Source organism: Vollenhovia emeryi, unplaced genomic scaffold (assembly GCF_000949405.1).
Source record: "Vollenhovia emeryi isolate VEMERY1.0 unplaced genomic scaffold, V.emery_V1.0 DF939210.1, whole genome shotgun sequence".
Lineage (NCBI taxonomy): Eukaryota > Metazoa > Arthropoda > Insecta > Hymenoptera > Formicidae > Vollenhovia > Vollenhovia emeryi.
In genome coordinates this window covers 646,131-660,609 of record NW_011967156.1, presented here as the reverse complement: position 1 = coordinate 660,609, position 14,479 = coordinate 646,131, and the positions used below count along the sequence as shown (strand labels likewise).

The following is a 14,479-nucleotide window of genomic DNA, read 5'->3' as shown; positions in this document are numbered from 1 at the left end:
GTTTACGATCGAAGCCGTTCGGTAACGGTACGTACTCGCGTCGTAAAAAATTTTAACTGTGCGAAAGTAAGACGCGTAATTGCAGCGCGGTCGTCGTAAACTTTATTTCTACGTTGGCGCCTCGTGCCCCGAGTGCTCCACCCGCTCATTAAACGGGAGAAAGAAAATTACGTTACGAAAATTCTTCCGCATTGGGTTGCAAAAGGCTCTACCATTTGATCAGCAACGTATATTTAATATAACGAGCGTCTCAAACAAATTCGCGGGTAAGCGGTGGGCATCCTAAACAAAAGTCACGGCGAAATTCATGACGTGCACTTCGAAGTGACGTCAACGAAAGGGTGATTCTGGCGCCTTTTGATATTTCTACGGTGCGAACGTTATTTTCATAATTACTCACTCGCCGTGCGTGTGTTTGCATTAATGTAACAGGCCGTTAAAGCGCGTAATCGCGCCAGTTTACGACGCGCACACCCCCCATGATCTAATATTTTCATTGCGCGTCGATCTGGCATTGGGCCCGCGAAAGCGTCATTACTGACGCATTCGAGGTATTTTCGGAGCGTATTAAAAAAAAAATCGACGGGGGTACGGAACTTAGTCAGCGCTCGGTGGTTTTTGACGTTGCGTTTGGTAGATGTTGCTTGCCCTATACGCGTTAGCACGTGTAGCGAATACACGCGCGGACCGACGCGAGAGATAATAATAGGTGAATCAGCACGCGACGTTTACGCAAATTGAATTGAGCGAGAGGATCGCAATTATAAATCTTGCTCTATTCTATGAGTATGTTTTAATAGAAAAATTTACTTTTTTATAAATCCTCACGCGCCTTTTATAATAGAGATACTTTTTCAAAAGCGAGGGAGAAATTGATTTCTTGATATACAAAGTAATTCTTGCATCTGACTTATTGTTAGAAAGCCCGTTTTTCTAAATAAAATGCGTCTTCTAGAATTGATTGACACGTATAAACAATTAATCAAATTTCGCTGATACAAGAGAAATATCTTATTTTTAAAATACTTTTCCAATATTTATAATAGTTTCCAAAAATCCGGAAGAAAGATTGTCCTACATTTTTGATAAAGTGGATTAATGATTTAATCACACACGAAAATATACGTAAACAGCACAATATGCAATGCATGCTAGCAATTTGCGACAGAAATGATTTTATTGTATGTGCAATTGAAGTTTTATCGCAGCTTGTGTGTCCCCATGCTTCACGTCCATTAATTTGTCGCTGTTATGCATTTTTTTTTCGCACCTGCAATCGCACCTACATCCGCACGAGAACAGATACTGCTAACGTAGAGATGCTACCGTCCACAGCCGAGGCGTTAAGCGGTTCGGAAACATCGAAGAACGCGATACCAAAAGGAGCGAAATGCAATGATGTATGTTTAACATCTGGATGCGTTCACACAGGTTAGTAAAATATACGGCGAAACTTTGCAATTTTCTATCATCTAAATATAATTCTTTTAGCGAGTTTGAATATCGTAACCGATACCAATATATTTATGTTCAGAGATACTTTTTCATTCGATAATTCATATTGTTCTTCACCAAAATGTAAAAAACCTTAAATATTCGATATCTTAGTAAGAATTTACTTCGTATGGAAACACTGGATTGTACTAATCCGCTAATGTGCACATCGCAGCCTCTAAAATACTGAAAAACTTGAATCCTGATGTGGAGCCCTGTGACGACTTTTACAAATTCGCCTGCGGCAGCTTCATCGAGTCTACGATTATTCCAGACGATAAAACTAGCGTGAATACGTTCTCTATTATCGTTGACGATCTCGAAGAACAGCTACGGTTAAGTATCGAAGAGGAGAGTCTTCCGAATGAGCCGAAACCATTTAGACTCGTCAAAAACCTGTACAAAGCCTGCATGAACAAAAGTAAGCAGCCGTGACATGGAATTCAATATAAATCACCAAACTCGAAAATAGCAACAGTCTCGTTCAATGGATCCAATAAAATCGTAGCAAAATTTATATAACTGTAAATTATACAGTGATAATTTAATGAAATCGTGCAAAGAGCTGACCGATCGTGCTAGAATTCTTTCGAAAAATAATTTAATTGAGATACTATTTTTACACAAAATTAATGCAATGCAGTTGTTTTTGCAAATTCGACTTATTTTTAAAAACCACACGTAACACCGTTGAAGAAAAGATGATGAAAATAAAAAGAAATTTTTATTTTATTCTTATGTCTGCTGTTTCTTCCAGCCCTCATCGAGGAGAGAGGCTTGACACCATTACTGGACGACCTAAGGAAACTCGGTGGCTGGCCCGTTCTGGACGGCGCGAGATGGAACGAGGGCGACTTCACTTGGAAAGATTCCGTCTACAGATTCCGCAGGCAGGGCTATTCCGTTGATTACTTCATCGATTTCGGCGTCAGTGTCGACCTGAAGAACAACTCGAGACGCTTGATCGACGTAAGCGCAAAACAAATTATTCTGAACACGGGATTCGGAACAAACGCTGAACGAAGACCATAATTTATGAGTATAAATTGATATGTAAAATGAAATGATAGTAAGCCAAGTGAGATGTAAGTCGTGATCTTTTTTTCTCTGAGCCAAATATATATGGCATTTGTCTCGAGCCAATGCACGCTGAACAGAAATTGTGAATTTTTATAGCTCGATCAAGCAGCGCTCGGTCTCTCGCGTGAATATCTGTCGAAAGGCTTCAACGACAAAATCGTTCAGGCATATTACAAATACATGGTGGACATCGCTGTGATTCTCGGTGCCAATCCGAGCCGAGCTCAGGCAGAACTGAAAGAGTCGCTTGAATTTGAAATCAAGCTCGCGAATGTAAGTTAACCCTAGTCTGTTAACCGATACGAAGTAACTCTAGATAGAACATGAATTGATGAGAAATTGTTTTCAAATCGATTGGGATTCACGGTGATCGATTAAATATGCCACGTAGATCTCCCTGCCGAATGAGAAACGACGCAACGTGACTCTCCTCTACAATCCAATGACTGTGAACCAGCTGTCCGCGGCTTATCCTAGCATACCGTGGTGGGAATACTTTAACACCATCCTCGCGCCGCAAGCGCAACTACAACAAGACGAGATAGTAATCGTAAATGTGCCCAGCTATCTGAAAGACTTTGAAAAACTGATCACCACGACGCCAAAGCGGGTGCAGGCAAACTATGCGCTTTGGAGAGCGACTGCCGCGTCAGTCAGCTACTTGACGGATGACATCCGGAAGAGACAGCTGAAATACACTGTGGAGTTAAACGGCAAGACAGAGAGAGAGCCGAGATGGAAGGAATGCGTGGACATCGTATCCGGCAGCATGGGAATTAGTGTCGGCTCGATGTACGTAAGGAAGTACTTTAAAGAGGACGCGAAGAACGCTGCGCTCGAAATGGTCGACGATATCAGGCAGGAGTTCATAAAGATTCTGAAGAAGGTAAGAGAATATACAAAAATGGAAATTATGAAGAACATGAAAATATATCGTGATACTTTGACATTTTCTTTATCTGTGAGTGGAATCTCAAAACTTAAAGCCTCTCTTTCTTTTTCTTTCTTATAGCATTTCTGTCGTTATCTACAAATTACAATAAATTAACATTAAAGAAACATGCTTAAAAAATTGTCAGGTTAAATCTTGTCAGATGCGTCTTTATCAATAAATTAAAATGTTGGAGAAATGGGATTTAGTTAGCCTGATTTTAAGGGATATGGGTTAAAGATATTAATTGTCAAAATCTCTATAATACAGCGTGAAAGTTGATAAGTTTTCAAAATTGCACATGTTCTTAGGTGGACTGGATGGATGAGAAGACCAGAGCAAACGCTTTAGAAAAAGCAGCCGGCATGGCTTCGCATATCGCCTATCCAAACGAGCTGTTGGACGACAGAAAGCTCGAGAAATTTTACGAGGGACTTGAATTAAGTGCTGACGATTACGTAGGAAGTATTTTTAACTTGTCCATGTTTGGAACAAATTTCTCATTTGGCAGACTGAGACAGCCAGTAAATAAGACAGAATGGATAAGTCATGCAAGACCAGCTATCGTCAATGCGTTTTACTCGTCGATCGAGAACAGTATTCGTAAGTATTTAAGTACAAACGATCCCACACATATACACTGATAAAAAAAATAACTTAATCAAAAAAAATATTACTTTATTCAAGAATATTATTCTTTATCAAATATATCTTTATTTGAATGTAGAAAATGTAATGATTTAAATTAATTTACTTAAGATAATACATAGATTTACTTGAAATTTTATATTTTTATTTAAATAGAATAAATATTTACTTCAGTAAAAAAATTATTTTAGGTAAATCTACTTGCAATACTTAGTTAAAAAAAATTTTTTGTCAGTGTAAATATATCAAGAAATAAATACTGGATTATTATCTTTATGAAATTGAATAAGCGTTATATCAAATTCATGATTATATTAGTTTGGCTCCTCATTCGCCAAGTCATTCTTTTATTTTTTTCTCGTAGAATTCCCGGCGGGTATATTACAAGGTGCATTCTTCAGCAATGACCGTCCACGCTACATGAATTACGGTGCCATCGGTTTTGTCATTGGCCATGAGATTACTCACGGTTTTGACGACCAAGGTAGACAATTTAATAAGGAAGGTAATCTCGTGGACTGGTGGCAGTCAGAGACGAAGAAGCGTTATCTCAAGAAGGCCGAATGTATAATTCATCAGTATGGAAATTACACCGTGAAAGACGTTGGATTGAACGTAAGATAAATTTTACATGTTTATTTCGGTATTTATTCCCCTGCTACGTCAAAATTTTTTTATATTTTTAACTTGGCAGAATTTAATTTATAAAGATATATCGGTAAAATATGAAGAAACTTCAGCCGTGTGGAGCAAATTGTTTCGCAATTCGTACTTGTTGTCAGTGACGTCATAAACAAAATAACTTTCAACGACAATTGAAAGCTATTTTCTTTATGACGTCACTGACAACAAGTACGAATTGCAATTTGCAAAATGGTCAAAATTGCTATGACATCTTTCCCGATTCGCTGATAAATCGCTGATAAATACGCAATAGATAAAAGCTTACTGTCTTTGCAAAAATAATAATCGTTCGAGCTAACGTTTATTCGTATTGCAATACTATGAGAACGTCACAATGGAATATTCATACACGATAAGAATAATGACAATGATAACAGAAGTAACTAGTGATAAGAGAACTTTCGTAATATTCCATTAAGTCTCCGTACAAAATTAAAGTCAGCAAGCTAACTGAAGAAAAAAATGTAACGAGGTCAAAAGCAAGCTACGCAGTATCTTTAAAACGTATCGTATGTTTGTTACAGTTCTAAGCGAAACAAGACGCACGTTTTGCTAGATAAATTGAGACGCGCGAGACAATTTGTCAGCGAAATTGTTGAATTATTCTTTTTGCGATGGGATAAAGAATATAATTTAGTAATTAATACAACACACAAACCGCGGATGTTTCTGTAAATGTTAACATATAGAGCATCGTTTGTCAAACTTTTTAAACCCGCGATTCTCACAGACATAAACAAAGTAAAATTAATACTTTGCGAACTTCTTGCAATAATTCAATAAGGCAGAGCGGGGCTTTCGCTCAGTTAAAGGAAAATTCGTATAAAACATTTTGTAAAATTATTATTTCGCAATTCCTCTGATCCCTCTTGGAGTCACGACCCCCAGTTTAAGATACGCTGGCATAGAACAAGTTAACATTCCCCAACTCCCGTAAAAGACCCTAGTAGCACAATATATTGGCGCAATATTGGCTTTACGTTGAACAATATCGGCCAATGCGTTTCTAATATAACATTGGGCCAATATTTAGCCAATGTTTAGCCAATGCATTTTGCTACTAGGGGAATATCGCGACTTCTTTCGCGCGACTATATAGAAATATTTTCTAGATTGGAACTTGGCCACAGTATATTTTGCGCTCTTACAGCTGAACGGGATAAACACCCAGGGTGAGAACATCGCGGACAACGGTGGCATAAAGGAGGCCTATTTCGCGTACAGAGAGTGGGTGAAGCGTAACAAACCGGAGCCGAGATTGCCGGGCCTGCCGTACAGCCCGGAGCAGTTGTTCTGGATAAGCGCGGCCAACTCCTGGTGCAGCAAGTACCGGCCGGAGGCGATGAAGCTGCGGATCACGACGGGCTTCCACAGCCCGAGCGAGTTCCGCGTTCGCGGTCCGCTGTCGAACATGGAGGAGTTCTCGCGCGACTTCAATTGCCCGGTCGGCTCCAGGATGAATCCCGAGAAGAAATGTACCGTGTGGTAGATCGCGGGCGTACACAGAGTCGGCGAGGTACACCGCGAACACAGCGACGCTGGCCGACTCCGTTTTTTAACCTTAGAAGTTACAATTCCACACACACACACACACCTGTTACTTCTGTTGAGCACCGTTAAATTTGTAGTGTCAAATTTTAACTCGATGAGTAGCCGCCACTGCTCCTGTTCAATGTCGTTAATTTAATTAAGCAGCGGAGCTAAAAGAAAGCATACGTCTCAAATGGGTTGAACAAGAGCTGCAGTTGTTTTTTTAACAATTTTTGTTAAAATAATAAATTGTACTATCCGCGATAATTAAAAATGATAACATATTGAGCAGTGGCGACTGCTCATTGCATCAAATTTGACTCATCACGAATTTAACAGCGAAGCAACCAAATTTTATTCCTAGCTGCTCAGCGCCGAAACACCCATGCTTTCCAAGAAGACAGGATAGCACTGTGCCTCTCGGCCACGAAACCTTGTTTGTCTTGTCCTATTTATGAAAAATTACATGCGATTATTTATTTATTGTCTCTCTCTCTCTCTCGAATATTCGCACTGTCGCTTCTAAGGTTAACGGATGTAATGGAGTCGTCGATCTCATAGCTAGCAGGATACGGTAGCTTGTTTCCCGCCCTCATAGTGTCCTGCCGTGCGACATTTGCCGCAGCGGGGAATTTTGTCGGTGCCGCTGCTCGAGAGCAAGAACTGAAATTTCGCGACAGTACGGAGTATGCAAATGGGAAGCGCTCTCCGGGGAAATCCGCGGGGGGAGGTCCACGGAGATCGACCCGCGCGATCTTAGACATGTGGAACGCACACATGCATTATGTATCGTTTTTTGGTAAACTTTTATAAGGAGAAACATGTCGCGGGGGACGCGCGTTACGTTGTAAATAGAAAGAAGATGATAACGGAGCTATTGGTTATACGAAGTTGTACCGCTTAACTGTTTTCGGCGTGTTAAGCATTGCCGATTCCTGCACCGGCGACAACGTTTGTCGACGGTCTTAGATTGTTACGGAGAAAATTCAGTTTAATTGTTCTCTAATGCGCCCTAAGTGTAGCTACTAGTTTTTATGGTTGAGAGAGATATATATATATATATATATGTGTGTGGTAAAAGAGATGTTGGCAGCTTTGTTAAGAATTAGCTTTTTTTTATCGTTGACAATCTTGTTGAGTCTCGCTTTTTAGGGTGAATTTTCAAGTATTCCGTTGACGCTAGGATAAATAATAACGGCGCGCACTGTACAGAGGATGGCTCGCAAAATCGGCGACACGAGAAAGGAACCCGGGCGGAGCGGCATGAAAATTCTTCGAGTTTTAGGTATTCCTTTCTTTTTTATACGAAAAAAAAACCTCGGAAGCTATCGTTTGTTGCAGCTGTTTTATGTCGAGTATTATTTCGTAGTATTATCGAGTAGCAATTAGATCGCAAGTTGAATTTCCAGCGAAGAAAAAAAAACCGAGGTCCGCTTAACGCGACGTTCAAACCACGCAGGAAAAATTTACAAAGATTCGTTGCTTGTTTGAATTCAAATGGAACGTGCAGGAGCAGGACGATTCTCAATATTCTACGATCTGCACCCCGCATAGTCGTACATTTACCTGCGAATTCCGATAATTCAGCGCGATAACTTTTGTTTCCCGTCGATCGTAAGGTCCGTTTAGTCGTAGAGAATCGCGAGAATACACCTGGAACAACTTATTACACAAGTATTAAGCGTAGCTGTTTAACTGCGAGCGATCGAACCGGGATTCCTCGCAATCGCTTTCCACCGTGTTACGTCCCTTACGTCCGCATTTTTACCGTGCGCCATATCTTCCCCCCCCCCCCCTCTCTTCGCTCCTCTCCCTTAAACGTATTTCTCGTATTTATTACGATGGCCGATAAGTTAATCGCCGTAAGTCTAAGCAGAAACGTATGTACCTTGTAAGGTTTTTTTGTTTCTCTGTTGAATGTAAGAATTTAATACAGGAAAACTTCATGTAAGCTTGATGGCGTTGTACCTTTGCGCGCTCGCGCGTTTCCCCCAGGAAGACGCCGCTCGCTTCTGGAATGCACAGGGCAGCGCAAATTTTCGGGCGCGCCCGAGGAGATTTCAAGATGTCGCGAAGGCAGACGCGCTCGATGCCGCCACTTACCTCGGGATGCCCTTCGGAAAAAAAATGGCGGGACGGTCCTTCCGATCTCCTTGCAGGTCGCAATTTTCGGCGGCCGCGCGAGGGAATTGAAGGTCGCGGAGACGCGCGCTCGATGCCGCCAACTCGTCGTCGAGCGACTCCGCGACGATGCCCTTCGGGGTAGACGACGGGACGGTCCTTCCGATCTCCTCGCAGCTCGCGATCTCCAGCGCCCGCGGCCGCGCGTGGAAGTTGAAAGAAGTCGCGGAGCAGCGCGCTCGATGCCGTTCACTAACCTTGTCGCCCGGTACCTCGACTCGGGGGGGGATTTTCTCGCGAATCGCAGTTTCCGGTGACGTTATGGCGACGCGAATTACGTCCGAAGCCCTCGCGGCCGCGATCGACCGACGCACCGGAGTCCGTTACTCGCGGGCGAGAGCGGGCACGCGGCGAACTTCCAGAAGCGGCTTACCGTTGCGCGCCTGTTGCGCGTGCAACGCCGGATTCGACAGCCCGCGTAGCGGCGCAACGACGTTTCGCGGGTCCATTCGGTATTGCCGATACCGTACGCGGATTGGATACCTTCTCCGACTACCTGGACGCGATGTACGTACCTCTTTCGCAAGAGCGCGACGCGGCTTCCTCGACGCGAAAGCGCGGAAAGGCGCGGGCGAGCGCTTTCGAACGGCGCGAGAGCAAGATGGCGGCGGCGGCGGCGGCTGCGCCGCCCGACGGATCCGCGCGCGGCGCGCAGCTTCCGCTCTGGCGCCGACGAGGACCCGCTGAAAGATTCAACGGGGGGCGAATATCGCGCGGCCGAAAATGACATGAAAAATAAATAGAATAGCGATTCTATCAAATATGCAGGTAGCCGCAACGGAGGGGGACGAGGGTGCGCGCGATCTCGAAGGAACGGCGCGCGCTACTGACGCACGGTACCGCACGCGCATGCGCGCGCCCCCGATTGCGTCCGTCATCGCCGGCGCTCGCGGACTCGCGGCCGCTCGTGGAACAAAGGAGCGCGCGCGCGGTGCGAGAGGAGCGAGTGGCCGTGTCTTCTCTCGCGCGCGAGGACCTCGCGAAATTGGAACCGGATCGACCGCCGCCCGCAGGGACCGACGCGAGCTACGCGCGCCAAGCGATGGACAGGCCGCCGTACAAGCTGAGCAGCGTGCTGCGCGGCCACAGCGCCGACGTCAGAGCGGTGGCGACCTTACTCGACGGCACCGTCGTGTCCGTCTCCCGGGACAAGACTGCGCGCGTGTGGCGACCGACCGGGTTGGTAGCGGATTCCGTCCAGCTCTGTCCAGCGGTGATCCGAGTCCGCCTCCCCCTTCTCCCCTCCTCCCCCGTTCTCGTGCGATTTTCGTTAAAAAGAGTCGCGGGGGTTTTTGAGGTTATCTCCACCGGGTCGGAGAGCAAGGGCGCCCTCGGGTCCCGCGAACTGTTTGTGTTATCCAGTCTCTTCGCTGATGGTCAAAGGTCTACGATGGGTCGTTGGTCAGAACTAGGTGTCTATAGATTTGTTTTCTGAACTAGTGCAATTAGAGTAAAGCCTTGTGTCCACGGTCCAAGAACAGTATCCAAGTTCTGGTTCCAAGAAGACGCATAAGCAATCAACTTGCAGCTTTTCCATAAAAGATACAGGTTGATTGGTATCTTTAGTCAGGAATATATTTTCTCGTTCTAGCTTACTGCACCAGTTCACCAGTGCAGGAACAGAAAACAAACCTTTCGTATAAACTGTATAGTTTTGACTTCTGACTAATGACTAGTCGCAGTCCGGGCCCCAACTCTTTCACGAGAGATACGTTCCTCTGCGCGAGATTAAGCGTGCACGTACACTAGGAGTCGCCGATGCCTTTCCATGTTAATTTAGGCAGGTGTAAGACACATACATACATTTCCCGTTGCTCACCGAGTGGTAAACAAGGATAAAACGATACACTGGGGCACTCGAGTAACATTTCCGAACGCAGCTTATGTATATGCAAAGTGTATAAATGTGTTGATATGTGTACAGACTCATGTGTCAGGGCATCGGTGATTCCTAGTGTACATGGACGGGTCTCTCGACTGAATGTTGATGTTGAAAATCACCTCTAATTGCGAGGAATTACGCAAGAGACATAGTTTGATCCTTTAACACTTGAGGAAACGTGCCGTTGTGTCGTTCCACTTGTGTTTCTCTTGCTGGAAAATGCCTTTGTAAAGCCTGATCTACAATGTGCGATAGGACGCGTTCTATTTCGTGTAAGCAAATCGATATACTTAAAATAAAACTTGTCAACCTGCGCAAACTTCTTAAACGTATTTGTAGGCCACAGAGAATAACGCTTTAGACGCAAGGAGCGCGTTGTAGATCAGCCTGACAACTCCAGGCGCCTTACTGACGCTGAGAACGTTTGCAGGAAAGGTAACGAGTACGAGCAGAGCGCAACGTTGACGGGCCACTCCAACTTTGTCAGTTCGGTGTGCATTATAAACCCGTCGGAGAGAGACCCCAAGGGTTACATCATCACCGGCGGCCACGACAACACCATATGCGTCTACGTGGCGGACGAGACGGAGCCCGCTCGTACGTTGCAGGCGCACGAGAACAACGTATGTAAATTGAGGACCGGCAAGCGGGAGGGCACGTTCCTCTCGAGTTCCTGGGATCTCACCGCCAAACTGTGGGACATGAGGGACCTGAGCAAGCCGCAGCTGGACCTCGTGGGTCACACCGCCGCGGTGTGGTGCGTGGCGGATCTGTTGAACGGTAGCATAATAAGCGGCTCGGCCGACAAGTCGATAATAGTGTGGTCGATGGACGGCTCGGTGCAGCACAAGTTATCGGGGCACACCGACTGCGTCCGCGACATAGTTGACATTAAGGAGAACGAGTTCCTAACTTGCGCGAACGACGCCACTATAAGGCACTGGGACGCCAAGCTTGGAGTATGTTTAGGCACTTATTGCGGCCACGAGAATTATATCTACAGTATAGCAGCCGTCCCGAACGGTGTCTACGTCTATTCAGCTGGGGAGGACAGGACTATCAGAATATGGTACAATGCAGAATTGAAGCAGACCATTGTTCTGCCAACGCAGTCGGTATGGTGCATCGATTTGTTGTCGAATGGCGACATAGTCGCCGGGAGCTCCGACGGGGCCGTCAGGATATTCTCGTCCGATCCCGAACGTCACGCAAATATGGAGACGTTGGAAGCGTTTGAGAAGGAAGTAGCGAATACGAGTCTGAATGCGCAGCAGGCAATCGGAGACATCAGTATAAAAGAGTAAGTACACTCCACTTTCAATAAGATAAGTTATTTTGATTTGTAATCAGTTGTAATTAATTTTTATGTGTACAGTTTGCCAGATTCGAAAGTTCTCCTGCAGCCCGGCCAAAGAGACGGCCAAACGAAGATAGTGAACGAAGGGGACGCGGTTAGGGCGTACAGTTGGTCGCAAAGCGAACAACGGTGGATAAAAATTGGCGATGTGATGGGCGCGTCCGGCGGTACCGCAGCCACCTCCGGAAAGCAACTTTACAACGGCATAGAATACGATTATGTCTTCTCAGTCGACATACAGGACGGTGTGCCACCTTTGAAACTCCCATATAACAAGGGCCAGGATCCCTGGCACGTCGCCCAGAAGTTCCTTCATGACAATAATCTCAGTCAATTATTTTTAGATCAGGTATAGACTTTAAAAAGTGTGCAATTTTGTCAATATTGTCCAATGACAAGTGTAACCTCATTTATTTAAAAATATTCTAAAATTGTAAATCTGAAAATAATTGTGATGTAATTTATACATTTCAGGTTGCAAATTTCATAGTGAAGAATTCTGAGCCAGCCCCTATTTTGAATGCTGGATCGCAATATGTAGATCCATTTACAGGAGAAAACCGATACGTTCCCGGGTCAGGAACATCGTCGTCTAGTACACCCGATGTCGGTGCACAATCATCGACGTTTAGTTCTTCCAACGAAGCCGTAGCTCCCTCTTATATACCTCACTTGAGGTATTTAAAGTTTGAACAAGCAAATTCAACTGCTATTTTGGGTAATTAAGACTTGTTTAAGATGATTTGATACAATAGAGATGCACTATAAATTTACATAATTTTTAGTAAAATATTTACGATTGCAGGCAAGTTGCACGAGTTAAATTCTAAATACTTAGATAATAAAGAAGAAAATATATATAAAATACCAGAGGAGAAGGAAGACGCGATAAATGAGCTTGTAAAAAATTACAAGCAAGTGTCTAAAGAAGTTAGGACCAGTGCTATCAGTGCACTAAAGAGTCTTATAAATTGGCCGAACGACACGGTATTCCCAGTTCTCGATATAGCGAGACTCACTATACTCCATAAGGAAGTAAACGACGAACTGTGTACGGAGGAGCTGATTCCAATCATAAGAAGGCATATCAAATCCGACGCATTTCCCTGCAATCAAATGCTCACCTTCCGTCTGATAGCCAATATGGTCCAGCATGAAAAGGGAGAAAAACTCTGTCTGGATTATAAGGACGAGATACTAAAGTCTCTGCTGGATCTACAGTCCCTTGGAGATAGACACAATCAGGTATGTCACATCAGTTACTAAAATAATAAACACAAAAGAACTTTCAAGGGCCTAAATCACACAAATTATTGATAGAATAATTGTTGTGAGGGCAATTTTTTATTTTATTAATATTTTAACATGACGTGATACTGGGTGAAAACTGAAAACGATGTAAGATCTGCAAAGGGGTGAGCTTACAGATTGCGATCTTATGTTGTAGGTTGCAATGTCGACTTACATATTGAATCTGATCGTAGCGCTAAACAAATATAATGACGGACCTGGTAGGACGAGAGCTCTAAATGTATTATTTACCATATTGCCCAATTTGAAGGAACCTGAGGCAATATTCAGAGCTTTAGTTGGACTAGGAACGTTATTAGCTGCTACACCAGATCCCAATGATCGTAATGAATTAATTAGCGCTGTACGACAATCGGAGACCGCTTTGAATGTTCTTAGAACTCTATCGGAGAGCACAACCGAGCGCAATACGTCCAACAAAGTGGTAAACTGTTCCAAGCAGATTATCGATTTGATTATCTAATATATTTATGAGATGAGATACGTTGCTCATAAATTAATATATAAAATACAGTTATAAATAAATAAGTATGCACGTGTACGCATGTTTTGCAGCTCGGTTGCTCAATCGTAAAAAATAAATACATTTTTTATGCGACTAACATTCATCATTTAAATATATATATTCCCCTCATTATGGCACGTCTAAAAAATAGATTTGTACCATAATTGCTGGATTATTACAACAGTTGCATTACCCTACGTTGGAGAAATACAGGGTGTCCCTGAATGGTCTGTACAAACTTTTGGAATAAGTTCCAGGGACCTAAACAAGCAGAAATGTCCCATGAACATGGGGTCGGAAACCTTGCTTCTGGAGTTAGACGTTTCGAAGTTCCCTACTAATGCCTGGAGAAATTATCGCGTAAAATCGCATAGGTGTTAGTTATTCAATAAAGTTTATTTATTGAAAACCCTTGTTTATTCTATCTCAGTACCAGACGTAGCAACTCTTCGCCAGCGGATCGTGGACGGCTGCGACACCATCCGTAACACACCAGGTATTATAATTTTCCAACGGGTTTGCCAGTCAATGCGACGACGTGCGCAGGCTTCTTTGAAACTCAACGGAGGCCATTTCGAACATTTCCTATAGCGCGTGTACTGTCCTGTTATGTTCGTGGCAAAAGCAAGAAAATAAATAAACTTTGTAACACCTATGCGATTTGACGTGATAATTTCTCCAGCTATTGTAGGGAACTTCGAAACGTCGTAACTCCAGAAGCAAGCGTGTCTGACCCCATGTTCATTGGACAATTCTGCTTGCTTAGGTCTCTGGAACTTATTCCAAAAGTTTGTAGACCATTCAGGGACACCCTGTATAAGATGCATCTGTATAATTTTATATGGTTTCAAAAATTGCATAATACTTTTTGCAAGA

The 14,479-nt window shown here is 43.8% G+C and overlaps 2 protein-coding genes across 4 annotated transcripts in view; both read left to right on the top strand.

The window, feature by feature from the left end:
* The window catches only part of LOC105561205 (membrane metallo-endopeptidase-like 1), a 34,909-nt gene extending 26,591 nt beyond the window's left edge, over positions 1-8,318 (top strand). For 2 of the 3 annotated variants that reach the window (XM_012010977.1, XM_012010979.1), the window contains exons 3-10: positions 1,303-1,431; positions 1,670-1,915; positions 2,252-2,463; positions 2,671-2,847; positions 2,966-3,460; positions 3,817-4,108; positions 4,518-4,768; positions 5,988-8,318. In XM_012010977.1, coding sequence (XP_011866367.1) covers positions 1,303-1,431; positions 1,670-1,915; positions 2,252-2,463; positions 2,671-2,847; positions 2,966-3,460; positions 3,817-4,108; positions 4,518-4,768; positions 5,988-6,326 — 2,141 coding nt within the window. In that variant the 3' untranslated portion in view covers positions 6,327-8,318. The remainder of the gene's footprint in view (positions 1-1,302; positions 1,432-1,669; positions 1,916-2,251; positions 2,464-2,670; positions 2,848-2,965; positions 3,461-3,816; positions 4,109-4,517; positions 4,769-5,987) is intronic. The other variant, XM_012010978.1, reaches the window with a different exon arrangement.
* Positions 8,319-9,441: 1,123 nt separating this feature from the next.
* LOC105561204 (phospholipase A-2-activating protein) lies at positions 9,442-13,700 on the top strand. Its single transcript, XM_012010975.1, has 6 exons — positions 9,442-9,727; positions 10,861-11,730; positions 11,806-12,136; positions 12,262-12,505; positions 12,593-13,032; positions 13,235-13,700. The coding sequence occupies exons 1-6, from the start codon at positions 9,591-9,593 to the stop codon at positions 13,559-13,561; spliced, it is 2,349 nt and encodes a 782-aa protein (XP_011866365.1). The 5' UTR covers positions 9,442-9,590; the 3' UTR covers positions 13,562-13,700.
* Positions 13,701-14,479: the final 779 nt, after the last annotated feature.